General features: G+C 46.7%; 1 protein-coding gene across 1 annotated transcript in view; it reads right to left on the bottom strand.

Annotated features, from left to right (window-relative positions):
* Positions 1–8,719, bottom strand: part of RIN2 (Ras and Rab interactor 2) — a 156,233-nt gene extending 147,514 nt beyond the window's left edge. Inside the window, exon 1 of the mRNA XM_090052047.1 lies at positions 8,516–8,719. Within this exon, the coding sequence (XP_089908173.1) occupies positions 8,516–8,695 (180 nt within the window). The 5' untranslated portion in view covers positions 8,696–8,719. The remainder of the gene's footprint in view (positions 1–8,515) is intronic.
* Between the last annotated feature and the right edge of the window lie 6,808 nt (positions 8,720–15,527).

Genomic DNA, 15,527 nt, shown 5'->3' on the forward strand with positions numbered 1-15,527 from the left:
TTGGAGCTTGAGCCACAGGAGCTGCCTGCCTGCCTCCCCTTCTCCTCCCCACTGCCCTTGTACAGGATTCTAAGATGAGGGGCTTCCCCCCCCCACACACACAAACACATTCAATTGGGAAAAACTCCTTATCTTAGAATAGAGCAAATACAGTAAGATGGAGAAGTCTTCATCTTTGAAATTTAATGCACATATATTTCTCTCTACCAATCTCAAAGCAAACACAAGAGAACGTCTCTCCTGTATGGAACCAGCTTGTTTTGAAAAATTTACAGTGAACAAATTTATCTGGCTGATAAAATCCAGACCCACGGGCTTTGGTTTAGCATTCCTCATGGAAAGTAAAAGGTTACAAGGACTGGGTTTCAAACAGCATGAGGACACCTAGATCATGTTACAACACTGCACCATTTAAAACCCCCCAGAAAAACTGCACTCTGCTACAAAGATCAAAGCAAACTTAAAAGTCCAGCAGACCAGGCTATCAGAAATGTGGCAATGTGTCCCATATGCTGGTATTTGATTAGGCAATTTTTAAACAACCGGTATACAAAAATATCCCTGGCTTTTTCCTAGGATGATTTGATAACTGGCAATATCATAAAAAAGTCTTATAAAAATAAGACTGAGAGAATTAATTGCTAAGTCTTTTTTTTTTTTTTTTTTTTTAACATAAACCCTTTTGAAATGTATCACCTGTTAAATGAGTATACAGTTTCAGGGACTCTCTTTGTGAAATGAAAGTTCAATTGTATTTAAAAGTATAGCATCTGCTCAGTGCAAGAACGTTGAATAACGTATATACTTTTTACTTGTATGCAAAACAAAGTACAATGAGGAAGGAGCAATTTGGAGATAAGATCAATTACTTGAACATGATTCAGTTTCAACTGACGCTGATTTTAGGAGTAGCAGGTGTAAAACTGGTATAAGCAACAGCTGAATCAACCCCCTAGGCTCTTGAGCTAATCAAGGTCCTCTTTTCTATGATTGGTAGCCTGAATATCATGAGCTCTGAAAACTATCTTGAGATGTTCTGCATTCTTTTTGGCTTTTGTTTCCATTCCTGATTCATGTCTTTATGGAACTACAGCATTTAATGAAGTGGTTCTTAATCTTTTTAGATTCAAAGCACCCCTCAGAAGATGCCAGCTCTTAGCTTTCACCTGTTTTTCGACTACAGAAACACACTGGTACAGTCTTTCTGTTGCAAAAAACTCAGTGTCAAAAACATTCTGGTCTGTTGTGGTCTATTTTTAAATCTCTGGGTTTATGTGGCAAATAAATCATAGGTAGGTAGTGGCCTACCTAACCATGCTAAAGTATCCCTGCAGAACCCTTAAAATGATCTCACCACACCATGGTTGATAGATCACTGATTAAATGGTAGTGACCAGCACCTTGTCTATACTAGGGTCCCCCCCCCAAATCCTTCCTACTACCGTATTCTCCTTGATTTAGCTCAAAAGACAGACAAATGGTAGAAGACTTAGAATAGACAGGTAGCCTGTATTTTAACCACTGTTTTGTCTAGAACTGCTGTGAATGGGCTTAGAGTTCACAATGGTTGAACACATTACAACCTTTGGTGCCTAGTGTTATACTGATACTCTCACATTTGGAGCAAAAGTAGCTTTTAAGAATAAACTAACATACAGCAAGACTCACCCATAACATGGACCAGGCCCTCCACCCCATTTCATTGTTGTGGTAATGATGCAAAAGCTATGTAGGGGAGAAGGGCGGGGGGAAGTTTATCTGCATCTTCTGTTCATCTTAAAGGGATCCTTATCTATACCAACCCAAAACAGGCTGCAATGGGAGGTATGGGGGTCAGCCTGAAAAACGGTCACACCATCTGAAACATTTCAGATAGTGGCAAGGAGCATAGAGCAAGCAGCCACTGTTCTAAACTTACAGGTTAGACTCGTGCTCAAACACAGACTGCTTGCAGAATCAAGAAGAGAAATCAGTGCCCCTCCCAGTGTCCTGCATGAAACTTGATTACTCAGGCTTCTGTGTAGGAGGGGCAGAATTCATTCACACTATGATTCAGCTCTCTAGGTCTGTAGCAAGCTCTGATAAACAGAAATGCCAGCGAGTATTCACAAGTCAAACTTTCATAAATGCTAGTAAGACTCAGGGTAAGAACAGGATATAAAAACAGTCTTGTTTAGCATGGACTCAATCACATGTAAGTGCACTATTTCTTGCTAAGCATCTCATCACCTGCCACCTGCAAGCATACAGGTGCACTAATTTTGAGTACACCAACCTCAAAGATATCTATTGGACAGTAAGTAACTCCTTATCAAACACCCCATATTCATCAAATCTTGTATAAGTTTACTTTGTATCAATATGCATTTCATTAACACATGATAATTGCCTGCACTGTGCCAAATACTTATATTTCCTTCCCCCCAACCAAATATGCACTACCAATTAATAATAAATGACTTTCAAATGCCTATTTTTTGTCAACCACTTAAAATATTTTATGCATTTCTTATTAAAGGTTAGAAACATTGTTGGCGTTTAAATAAAAGGTCAAATAAATAAAAATGAAATTAAATAAATGAAAATAAAGGTCAAACCTTGAGATTTGACACAAGGCTTTTGCATACCGAAAAATCTTGCATAGATGAGCGCAGTGGCCAGGTTCCCCAAGTCAAGAATGACACCAGGAGGCAAGATGGTAATTCATTCCAAGTACCCATTTACATCCTAGTCCACAGCTGCTCGAAATCAATAGAAAGGCTCCAACTGACTAACATACTTTGGAAAAGGCCTTTACCTTGCTACTGCAATGGTTTTAATAATGGTGTAAATTACTGGTAATTCTGATAACTGCTTTATAATGTGCAATTAAAAGAGGACTGAGTTCAAAATCATTCTGGATAGTGAACTACTGATTCCTTATAGTAGGAGGGAAATGAAATACAGTATGCATCACAACTACGTCAGAGCCATGTTATATCTAAGAGAGAACATTCCACAGTTTTCCTGGAATTGCTACAGTGACAGTCATGTTTTGTGATAAGCTACATACTCCTTTGTGAAGCATTCAGTCACCATGTTGTTTACTAGATTAGGGGTCAAAGTAGTTAAAAGTTAAAAAAAAAAACCAAAGCCAACCAACTTAAATAATAACTTAGGGTTTTATCTTACATTACAGAGGACAAGGACTAAGTCCTCCCTACTTATTTGTACAGTGTCTAAGGGGCCTTATTCCAGTAGGAGTTTTCTAACCAGTTCATCAATACCCAGATTAAAAGATGGAATCGATATAGAACTTCTGGTGTTCTTTGCTGAGATTTTGGCATTTATTCTACTCTGCCAATACAACTTTCCCTTATTTTGTACAGTTATTTTACTGCTAGTTTTCTGGCTCCATGCCATAAGTGGGTTTTGACCCGTAGACTTGTCAGTGATATTTTCCACCCACACTGGAGTCCCATTTCCAGTCTTACTGTCTGGGTCAGCAGGCATGAAGAATGCTGCAAAAAATCATTTTTAAACCCCAGAGAAGGAAGAACCAGTCAGTTGAATGCAAACACCAGAAGTGATGCAGCTCAGCTCTCCCATCCTGAAAGACCATGGCCATGACCTGGCCTGATGGTTGGTTAAAGAAAGTTGTAGTGCACACAGGAGATACAGAAGCACCTTAAAACAGAGGTGTCAAACTTGTCCAGCCCTGTATGCCAAATGAGGGTGCCAGGCCAGGCTGTGGACTGACCCTCTGTGCAGCACCCACAGCACCAGGTCCAGTTAAAAAAGCATGTACTGGCCCTGGGACACACTGTGCAGACAGCACATGGGATGGCCTGGGGCTCATACTGCACAGGAGTTTGGGCAGGGGCACTGCATGCAGCCCAAATTCCAAACTCCATTGTGCCACCTGCATTACCAGGTCCAGCTTGTATGTCACAGTCAGCATGTGCCTTGTGCAAGCCCTGCACGCCATCTCCAGAGCAAGCCCAAAAGCCAGTGTGCACTGCACATAGTGCCTGGGGCTGGACTGGCCATGTACACTGCACTCAACACAGGAGGCTGGCATGGGGAGTAAACTGCATGTGATGACCTGCCCTGCATGCTAGTTCTGGCACAGCCCATGACACCAAGTCCAGTCTACGCATGCTGCAGTGCACACGGCCACAGCCACCTGGATCTGGATCATATGGCTCCACGGACTGGATCCGCCCTGTGGGCCAGACAGTATGTCTGACACCTCTAAGCCAAAGGAAGAAGGTAGATATTTAGTTGAAGAAATCAGCTAATTTCTTCCACAGTTATCACACAAGAGCTGACTGCAATTTGTTTCCTGGAAAATATCATTTCAAACAAAAAGTGTTTTTTCTAGCAAAACTAACATTTTCATGGAAACATTTCATTTTGCCTGAAGTTTTCCAGGATGCCAATGAAAAGCTGAAACTGATTCTTTTTTCCCCCTAAAATATATATAGTGCCTGATTTCAAAAGAAATGGTTGTTTTATTTGTTTTTAATTTAAAAAAAAAATTAAACCATAAAACAGTTTTCTGGTTTTGGGTTTCAGAAATTTTTCCTGGAATATTTGAAGGAAAAATATTTTTTGACCAACTCTATCCACAACATCGTGATTAATCTTTATTACATGTTAATAAGTTGGCCAACAGATTCCAGAAATCAAAGGAAAGCACTGCAAGCTATCAACACAGAATATTTGAGAAACCTTTCATTCCTTCTCATGTCCTTGTGATAAAGCACTTAGCAGAATCCTTGGAATCTGACACAACCACACTGTGAACACTTTGGCTCTGGCTTTGAACATGCAACCTCTGGACTACCAATTAGATATGCCTTAGCACCCACAGCACCCCAACCCATTTGAAGAATAGATTCCTGGAAAGCTGTATTTAATGAAGTTGTTTTCTACATTACGTGAGAAGCCAATTTTAATTTCTTCCCCACTGTATGGTAATCCTGGTAAATAATATACAAGATAAAGCATTGTTAGCAATATCAAACACATTGCACAGTGTTTAATACTGACCAATTAAAAGCGATGAACTCTACATCAATGCCTCAATACCTTCAGAAATACGGCCCATTTTTTTTGTTTAGATATGTGATGAACAGACATCTATAGCTCATAGAGGTCTTACTGCCCATAGAATCACAGAACATTCAAATGACTCTCATTAAAAGCTACTTTTTAAAGAATAAAATATAAGATCCACCCCTTTCAAGCAGCTCATAAGCTCCAGAAGTTGGTGGCTTTTTCTTATGCCAGGTCTACATTTGGAGTGCTTGGCAGGTATAACTATACAGGTATAGCAAAACTTTCCTAGTACAAATGCAACTTAAACAGACAAAACAGGGCTTGTGCCCATATAACTTGTTCTAGCTCCCTGTACTTTCCCTGTCACCTTCTCCCCATCCCACAAGGTAAGTTGTAACAGCAGAAGTGCTGATTTGCCAGACTAACTGCGCCCACACTGGGATCCTTGGCTAGCACAGCTATGTCTGTCAAAGTTCATTCCTCACCACATTCCTGACAAACAAAGCTGTTCTGACAAAAATGTGTAACATTCATTCATCTGCAGTTATTACTGTTGTTGTTGTTACTATTATCATCATTATTATTATTGTTGTTATATGTTAGCTGTGTTATGGTGACTGTACTAAAGCATCAGGTCCTCACCATTCCAGGCACTGTCCTAACAGGTAACAAAAAAGACAATCTTCTGCCTCAAACGGGTCCCAACAGACAATGAAAAGAGATGGGTGAAACACAAAAGGGGCCAGTATAAGTTGGAAAGATAAAGCAACAGTAAAATAAACAGAACTCAACAGGAAAACAGAAGTCACACCTAACCCAGGCCAGATAGCATGGAGGTATAAATATCATAGAAAAGTAACAAGGTACAGAGGACTAATTTAAGAGCGACTATACAGGAGTGATGCCTGTGGTATCACTTCCTTAGAAAGTAAGGAATCCCCACTCCCTTTAATGAAAGGGGCTAACCCAGGGGTGGGTAAAATACGACCTGTGGGCCATATATCTGGCCCATGGAGGGACTTCAACTGGCCCACAGCAGGTCCTCTGGTCCCACCTGGACCAGACACCTTCTGGCCCATGCTGTATCCCGCCATCCCCAGGAACGCAGTGAGGCTGGGGTGGCTCCACAACTGGACTCTATTCCCCAGTGATCCTGGTGGTAGTAGCTTCTTCTGGCTGCTGCCACCACCAGCCTCAGCCCCATGGAGACCAGTTAGGGCCCACGCAGGCAGGGCCTGAGCCCTGGACTGAGTGCAGAAACCCGGCCTCCCCATACAAGAGGTGCGGGTCCCTGAAGCGCCTGCTCCAGATCCACCAGCCGCAATGAGCGGCTGGGCAAAAGCTGCTGCTGGGTGCAGGAAAAAAGTGGATTCTGGTGGCAATTCCACTGCTGTTGGGCCCTTCTCACTGCTGTGTCCCAGAGCTGCACCAGGGCTGCCCTGCGGTTTCTCCCCACCAGTACAGGGGCCTGGGGTGGCCCAGTGGTGGCAGAGGCAGAGAGAAGTCACAAGGTAGCGGGAAGCAGCAGCAAAAAGGGTCTAGCAGCGGCAAGGGGGAGGCAACTGCACCCACTGCCAGGTCCCACCTTTTTCCTGTGCCCAGCAGCAGGGTCTGCCCAGCCACCACCGTCACTGCTCATCATGGTCAGGGCCGGCAGGTCTGGAACAGGCACTGTAGGGACACCAACCCCAGCATGGGGCAGGCCGGCTCAGGGCTGCATGCACAACCCAGAGCTGAGCAGAAGCTGCTCCTGGACCCCAGGAAAAAGCAGGCCAGGTAAAAGGCACAACCACCTCCTCCTTGCCACTGCTGGGACCTTCTTGTTGCAACCACCCAGAGCCCATGCCAGGCCTGCCCTGCAGTCTTCTCCCCACCAGGCACGGGGACCTAAGGCAGCACAGAGACAGCAGTAGCAGGGAGGAGAGCCCTGGCATGGGCTCCTGGCAGCCACAGCAAGAGGGTCCTGGCAGCAGAGAGGGGGAGGTGGCCATGGCCATTGCCAGGTCCCACGTTTTCCCACCACCCAGCAGCAGCTTCTGCCCAGCCACTACTGCCACCTCCATGTCTGTGCTACTGCTGCCAAAACTGGGCAGCAGCTCCAACCCTTCCTCAGGGTAGAAGGGTAGCCCAGAGGTGGTGCTGGTGGCAGCCCTGCTGAAGCTGTCACCTGCCTGCACCTATGCCAGCTCCCCACCCACCCATGGCCCCATCCCATACAGGGAGGTTTGGTGAGCTGTTGCAGAGTGGGGGGTGCAGATCCAGCCTGGACAGCTCCCTAAAATCCTGATGCGGCCCACAAGCCCAACTGCCCACTCCTGGGCCAACCTGACAGTAACAAGCTAATCTGGCAGTAAAAGCCCCAGCTACTGAACTGTCTGCAGGGGTGGACTGGGTGGAGGGAGGGGTGCAGTTGCACCCCCCTTTGATCCCTGCTCCACCCAAAGTTTAAAGCCAACTGCCTGGCAGCAGCATTTCCAGCCAGGCAGTGCTGAGGGAGTCACTGGACTTCATGGCTCATTCTCATCTACCTCATCCCTCCTTAACTCTTCATCCCACAGGGGTGTTAACCACCCTCTCTTGTTCTTAATGGTCTTGATGTTCTACCAGTCAAGCCACCCTTCCTCCTGCTATGCTGTTCTGTTGGCTGCTCCTGGGCACACATATCCTGCTTTACAGCCTGGTTTGTAAGTCATTCCAATTAAATTCTCTTTGGTTTCGCTTCCATCTCCAACAGCATCACCCCACCCAGGGCCCCCAAGCATATGCATAAAGCTGAAGTTTCTTTTTTCCCCTGGAGAAAAATAGGTGGTGTCTTCTGCAAGAGGACCCTCTGCACCCTCCCCTTCCACAATCCCAGATCTACCTATGCCCTGTGGTAGCACTTCCTTTAAAAGCAGGGACCTCTCTGCCCTCCCTGCTTCTTGGGGAACCGGCTATGATTGTGGACAGTAACACCTGGCTAACCTGGCAGAGCAGCCCCAGCTAGTCAACTGCCTGTGCCTATAAAAAACAAACAAACAAACAACCCTGCCCCCACCCACAGTTCTTTGCTTATTATTTGAACTGCTGCAGCCTGCAAAGACGTACCCCCTCCCCCCAAGTGGGACTGACAGCCCATGAGGCCACAGGCTGGACAACCGCCTCCCCCCCCAGAGCACAACCTACCACACAGCCCACCAGTGCCGGGGGCAGGCAGCAAGTGCCACATTCAGGCAGACGAAGGGGCGGGAACGTGGCCCCGGCACCAGCCACAGGGGCTGCAGGAGCCAGCCAAAAGGCTGCGTGCGTGTACGTGTGCGTGTTCCCCAACCCCCTCACCTTGTCCTCCCCGCCCGCAGCCCCAAGCCCCGGGGTCCGATCCGGAGCAGCGCCCACGGCACGGAGCAGCCTCAGGGGGACCCTAGGGGAGCGGCCAGAGCAACCCCCAGCGCCGGGGATCCTTCCCATCCGCCCCAGCCCGGCTGCCCCTTACCTCCCTCCCGGCGCGGCGCGGCGCGGCACAAGGCGGCGAGGAGGGAGGAGCCGCCGGGGCTTTGTGTCCGCCGCCGCGGGCTGCACTGCCCGGCCCGGTCCGGCCGCCGCTCCCCCGCGGGGCAGGGCGCCTGCGCCGCGTCCCGGCCCGGGGCTGCAGCCGCGGGGCCGGGTGGGGCATGAGGGACTCGGCGCAGCGGCCGCGGGGGGGACGCACAAGGATGTGTAACGGCGGGGGGAGGTTTGGTGCTGGCGAAGCTGAGGGGGCAAGTGCAACGGTAAGAGGGGTCCTGCAGCGCAGCGAGTCCTGTGCTGTAACACACTCACACACAGACTGTAGCACACACTCATACACACATTCCTGTGCTGCATCACATGCACACACACAGAGTCCTGTGCTGTAGCACACACAGCCACATAGGAGAAAGAGGGGCTCGGGCACAAAAGGAGCAGTAGGAACCCCCCTTCCCCTCCCAGTGTGTTGAGTCAAATCACGCCCCCTTTGAAAACTCCCTGAGACGCCCACAGCTGTTGTGCAAAGGACTGGGCTATCCAAGGGAGATACGCCAGCATCTCTCCAGCTGCCTGAGGCTAGGAAGGTCTGGGAGCTGGCAGAGGAGGCATCCAGACACCCAAAGGGTTAGAGAGAGGGAGGACAATGCAGATAGCATTAAGCTGGCAGTCCCCAATCTTTGCTGGCCTACAAATAAAAAAGAAAAAATACTGGGCTAGTAATGCGTTTCTGGCGACCAACTTTACTTTCCCTGCCAACTTGAAGAAATATATCCCCAGAAAGCAGTTTTCTGTAGCCAAAAGTCATAAAGGAAGCAACAGGTTGGGACCACAGCTCTAAATACAGGAATGATTGGCTTGAGAACTACATATTTAAGCTGGCTGCATTCTCACAGCCTCACCACAACCTTTCACCCCAGAACATGTGCTTGTTTTTATTGGTTTGTGAACTGAAAACTCTGGGTGTGTGCGCACACAGGGCTGTTTATCATAATACTTAGTACTTCACTCCCGTTGCATCCATAATTCCCAAAGCACTAAACCTTCTCTCTACTTGAGAGAAGGGTTAATAATAGTAGAAAGAAAAACCCAACAAAGCCAGGCTTCATAAGAAATCTATCTTCAACAAGCCATTGCTCAAGGTTTTATGTCTTCAGCAGCTTTCCTAATAACTGGTTTAGAAAACACTTTTCTTGAAGGAAATAATCTTACAGCTGTCCGGGTCCCTTCATCTAAAGCAGCATCATTAAGAGTTTCTAAGGGAGGCAGGCTACCAAACTAGATGGATCACTAGTCTGCTTTGCAACAGTTTTTCTGTTCTCCCACCTTTTTTGGTCCGCCAAATTTTGACTCTTTTTCACACAAACACACTGTGCTGTTGACTTCAGCTTGTACAGTGGACAATGTATTTGAATGTATAGGTTGTGTAATTTAGACAAGATGTGTTTCTTAGATCATTCCAAGATCAACAAACAAATCCAATTTACTTCACTGCATTTTGTTTCATCAGCAAAGCTATACAACAGTGGTCACTGGTAGATCTCGGAGCCTGTTGGAGTCAATCCGAGGCTGCGGTGGGGGGGCCGAGCACTCACGTGCATGCACATGTGTACCCCAGCCCAGTAGGTCAGTCTCTGAGGGAGGGAAGGGACAGGGGCTAGATCAAGGCCCCCACAGTGAGGGACAGTGCCGCAGAGGCAGAAGCAGGGGTAAGTTGAGTGGATCCCAGCCGGGTAGGACTTACCTGCTGGGAAGGTGTGCCCCCAAATAATTTTTTCTCCCTCTGCCTTGATTTTCTCCCCTCTTCCCTCCTCATGGACTTACCTGCTGGGTGGTGGGGGTGGCAGCGGCACTCAGTAGATGTTGGGTTGCTTTTAAATGCCAAAGGTAATTTCCTACTTAAAAATGTTAGAGATCATTGCTATACAAGGATAAGATTTTCCCTACAGGTTAGCTGTCACTTTCTTCATAAATGAGTTTCCTAGTAAAAGAGGTAAGTTCCCAACTCCCAAGTAGGACCAGATGAACCCTTTAGTGGCCCCTAGACAAACAAACTCATGGGCCCCTACTATATATATCTCTCTCCACACTCACACATGGGCGGGCTCAGGAAGAGTCGGATTGAGCTGGGTGCTGCCTCTGAACTGAGGCAGCCCCTGGCCTGCTAGCTGCCCACCTGAGGTGGGGTACTGTTGCAGCATAGGGAAGGACCAGAGCCCCCCTGCAGCTCAGGACCCTGGGCATGTGCCTACTTTGCCTATGCATTAATCTGGCCCTGCTCCCATGATGTGTTTTTTCCCCAAATTCAAACAGATGTTCCTGATGGTACAAAGTACACATGGAGTAGGGTCATGGTATAGGTCCACATCCTCAAAATGCAAATTAGATACATGCACACCTCTGAAATAGTGGGCTGAAGTACCTTCAGTTCTTTCCCTACTACAGGGGCTAGGATGGGAGGGGAGAGGAGGTGTTTTACAATAACCTAGTCAATACATCTGAGTAGCCTCTGTTACTGGCCTTCAATGTAGGCCTGCTGTAATCCACATATATAAGCTGGTGGTATGCAAGTTTTATTGGCATGACTTCAAGATAGCTACACTGTCTATCAACAGAGAGGCCATGAGTAAATTCCACAGGTCTTCCCAAATGAATGCCAATAAAACCTTCGCATCTTGCCTCACCAGCATACACTGTGTGCATGCTACCTGTGATAGAAACAGGCACAGAATTTATGACACGTATTATTGTGCCATATGTTTTTATCCTGCTGCATCTGCAGCCAAAGGTTTAAATTACCATGGATCTCATCTGCTTCAGTGAAAAAGGGCACTAAGAAAACCGAGTCAGGTTGCATAATATCCATTGATTTCTTGCTACAGCAGGGACCAGGGGAAGGGCAAGGAGGAGTAGAATGGTACATGGAAAGAAGTATCCCCCCTTCCCCAAGACTAGAGACATCTTAAATTCTGAAATATTCATTCATTTCTAGAGTCCCAACAAGTTTCTGCTAAGGATGATGCTTCTTAAAATTATTCTATTGCACACATTTTCAGTAAGTTTTGGGATGGAATGTAGCGTTCTCTCTTTTTCCATCTCCTGCACTGACAATCAAAAATACACCTGCATTACTTCTTCAAGTTGTGTTATAAATTATATTACCTCTTCTCCTTTTGTGGAGCCAACTGCAGGTGCCTTAACAGGAGCTGGGGTGCAGGGGAAGAGTCCCTGTGAATTGCTTTATTAATTCAGAGTTTGAGCAAACTCCTTAAGACTTGCTTGTTGCTTGCAAGTTGATTCTGCTCATCCATAAGTCATCAGGAAGAATAATTTAGAACACTGATCTTCCAGATCTCTGGGCGTGATGCCTTTCCACTTTCCAGAGCCTCAAGCCCGACACTAGTTGATAAAAAGCCCAAATGATGTTCAGATTGCATTACAACAACATTAGCAAGCATTTTGAGCAATGCTGTTGTAGATCTTTATGTGCTAAGGCGGGGGGGGGTACTCCTTATATCAGCTAATCATCCAGGTAAGCACAGATCTATAGATTTATCCTTTCCCTGCTCTGTTAGAGGGTTGTGGTTAGTTGCTTAAGTCACAAGAAGTAGTCCTGTTTTACCTGATTGGCTGTATGATCAGAAGGTTTAGCCAAAGACAATTTGACTTATTTTTTCAGAATTTTGTGTAAATTTTAAAATAAGGACAATGTCAGAAGTGGCTTCAGGCTTGTAGCTAACTGTGTTGAGGACAGGGATTGTCTGCTTATGAAACTTTGAAGTGGCACAGGCCTTCTTGGAATACCATCGATCCCTTCAGCAAACACACTAGAAGGAAAAGTGGTTCTTTCACTACAGGTGAGATTTGCAAGCCACCAAACATTCCCTGTAAGGGGCTGCGTAATTCAGCAGAGTTATTCAACAAGAGATCAAGGTTCAACACTTCATGTTACCATTGACTTGCTTCATGGTCTAAGAGAAGGTACGTTACCTCCCAGCATCTCAGTCTCTCTAATCCTGAAATGAGGATATAAATGTTCCTACAATCCTACGGGTAGCCTTTTTTTAACTACAGTAAGAGCTAGATGTCACTGAGGATTCCAAGTAGAAGTCATCAAGAAAGGACCGACCCAATCATGAGTTCAGTTGACTAGAACAGTTATTCCCAAGTAAGGTGCTATGGCACCCTGATGTTCTTTGAGATCCTTTCCAAGGTGCTGTGGAGTGCCATACAATATTAGCACTGCTGGGTGTTCAAACATAATTCACAGGATAAAACTATACATTCCTATTTGAAATCTCTTGGTTTAAAATATTATGGCTTGTTGCAGCCTTCTTGCGTTCTTTGCAATAAGATAATTGCTTTATTATAGTCAGAAAACAAGTGAAAAAATAAGAACTGGTATTTTCTGAGGGGTGCTTCAAGTCTAACAAGCTTGAGAACCACTGGGCTAGAAAATAAGACACCTACCTAAGGGACTTACATAGCTCCCATTACCACAGTATCTGGGTGACCCCAAAATCTTCTAGTTATCCTAGCAACACAGCTATGAGGTAAAGAAGTACCACTTCCTATTTTACTGTCCGGGAGAGAGACATCACAGATACTAAAAGGACCAACTTAATGTCACACAGTAAGTCTGTGGCATAGCAGAGGATTGAACCTTGCTTTCTCAAGACTTCAGCTAAAACCCTAACCACTAGATTGCCCTTATGAGGAAGCCACATGAAGCCTGCATGCTACATGCCTATGTGGGATCCCCCACAGATTTGTGTAGTTTGGACAAACTATTTCAGTTCTGTGCATTTTGAGGTTTCCAAATAGCCTGTCCAAATTAGAACTCTCACAGGCAGTTTGGCTTTGATCCTGTTTTGCACGCACTCTGGATACTTTACAGTTGAGGCCCATCTGGCTTTTATTTTACTTTTATTATAGTTAAAAGCATACTGCTCCCTCTGGCCTGCATGATATTGTAGGGCCAGGCTGGCTTATCTCTTGTCCCAGCTATCGCCAGAACTATAGCTATTATAGCCTCAACCTTGCTTCCCTCCATGTGGCTGCCAAATTGTTTGACTAAAGCCACATGCCTTTTTTGCTGGTTCCTATTCTAGATGCCTAATCACATCTCCGTGAGCTGTTTAGGACGGAGAGAGGAGAAGCTCCTAGTAACAAAATGTAGAATAGAATTAGAGGAGGAATCTATGTTTAGGCCTGTTGCAGAGAAAGTGGGCATATCAACAGAGTGTTCTCCACACTAGACTTCTGTGTCATCAATAGCAAGATACACCTGTGATCTCTGAGCATCTGGACCTCAAACAATCCAAGGTCCATCCACAACTCTTAAACACCTTGTTATGTTCAAAATGAACTCTGTTTGGACAGCAGTTACTCTCTCCCATTCAATGGAAATATTTAGACCCTACCACCCTTCCTTCTGCCTGCTGGCACCTTAACACTTCAGTGCAAGTCATGACTATGTAGCCTTGGACCGTGGAGAGGAGGACTGTGGGAGTGCAGACCTCTGTACTCAGTCCTGAATCACTTCTGAAGGCTGAACCAGGATTAGGCAGGATTTGTTCAGACTCTGCTTAGCATAGGGTGTGCATGTTAATCTGAACGATAGTAACTGTCACACAGCACTGCAAACAGGTGACATTTTGAAAGCACAATACCTGGAGCTAGGAGTCAAATTTCTGAGGTGATCCACAAAAGCAACACTGGGATTTTGACATCTTGTGAAACAGAGGTCTGAGATCAGAACGGGGCTGTACAAAGTAGGCAAGATCAAGTAAAGAGTGGACACTTAGGGAAAGAATTCAGGACCTGTCCGGACTGATCAGTCCCCTTCACCTTATAACTTTCAGCATTCAGAGGCTTGGAAGTCCTGATCTTGCCGTTGCACACCTACCATGTTTAATACTCACCAAAAGACCTATCCCTCCATTAAATTTTCTAATCCCCTTTTGAATCTGACTAAATTAGCAGCCTCCACAGCATGTTATTGCAATGAACGTTACCTGTTAATTACACACTGAGAGCGTCTACATGAGATGCTTATTACTTAGTTGACTAATTAGCTGTGCAGTAAATGTCTCAGCATCTACATAATGCACCTCTGTAAGGCTGGAGTAAACAAATTTACTTCCAACCAGGATGGTACTTACAAAAGCTTCTGCAGCACTGCATGCATAGGGGGAGGGAGAAAAAAATATTTTGGGGGGCCAAGTGCATGCACACACTCCCCCTCTCCCCCTGCCCAGCAGGTAAATCTGTGGGGAAGGGGAAAAGCGAGAGGGAAGGGCCATGGGGGTGCAGCTTGAGGCCCCCACAGTTGGGCAGGGAGTGGGGCAGGGGCTGGGGCTGGGTGAATGGGGCCCTGGGTCCAGGGCGGGTCATGGGAGGGTCAGAGCCCAGGTAGCATATCCAGGGGCGGGGGGGGGGGGGGGGCGCTCCTGCCACTGCATGCACCTCAGAGGAGGCCTGGGGGTATGTGTTCCCACCCCCAGATCTGTGCACAGGGTGGTAATAGGCTGCTGCTGCAGGCTGGGCTCTGTGCCCTGCTGCCACTGGAGCCATGCAACACCACAAGTATTCCTCAAGCCCCTTCCCCATCACAGAATAGACTGATATACCTGCAAGTGCTGGGCAGTCATCCACACGTGGGGTTGTGTTCTTGGCTGTGTGCATGCCCCTCCTCACCCCTGCAGCAACTGCACAGAGCCCGTGGCCAAGGCTTTCCTGAATCCCTACCTGCTGCCCCACATTTGGAGGGGGTAAGACCCATTAGCCCCGGTCTCTACTGCCTATGACTGCACATGTAGACACTGGAAGGGGTAGCTGGGACACAAGGATGTTTCAGTGCAGAGGCTCCCTGCTGGCTAGCCCCCACCACTGAAGCCCCAGCAAGCCGTTCCACAGCAGGCTGAGCCAGGGAGAACAGCCCCAGGCTGGGCTGCTGTACCCTGGCTCCATGGGCTTATTGCTCCAGAGTTAGTTGTTCC

Source organism: Crocodylus siamensis, chromosome 1, assembly GCF_052110815.1.
Source record: "Crocodylus siamensis isolate JL-2025a chromosome 1, ASM5211081v1, whole genome shotgun sequence".
Lineage (NCBI taxonomy): Eukaryota > Metazoa > Chordata > Crocodylia > Crocodylidae > Crocodylus > Crocodylus siamensis.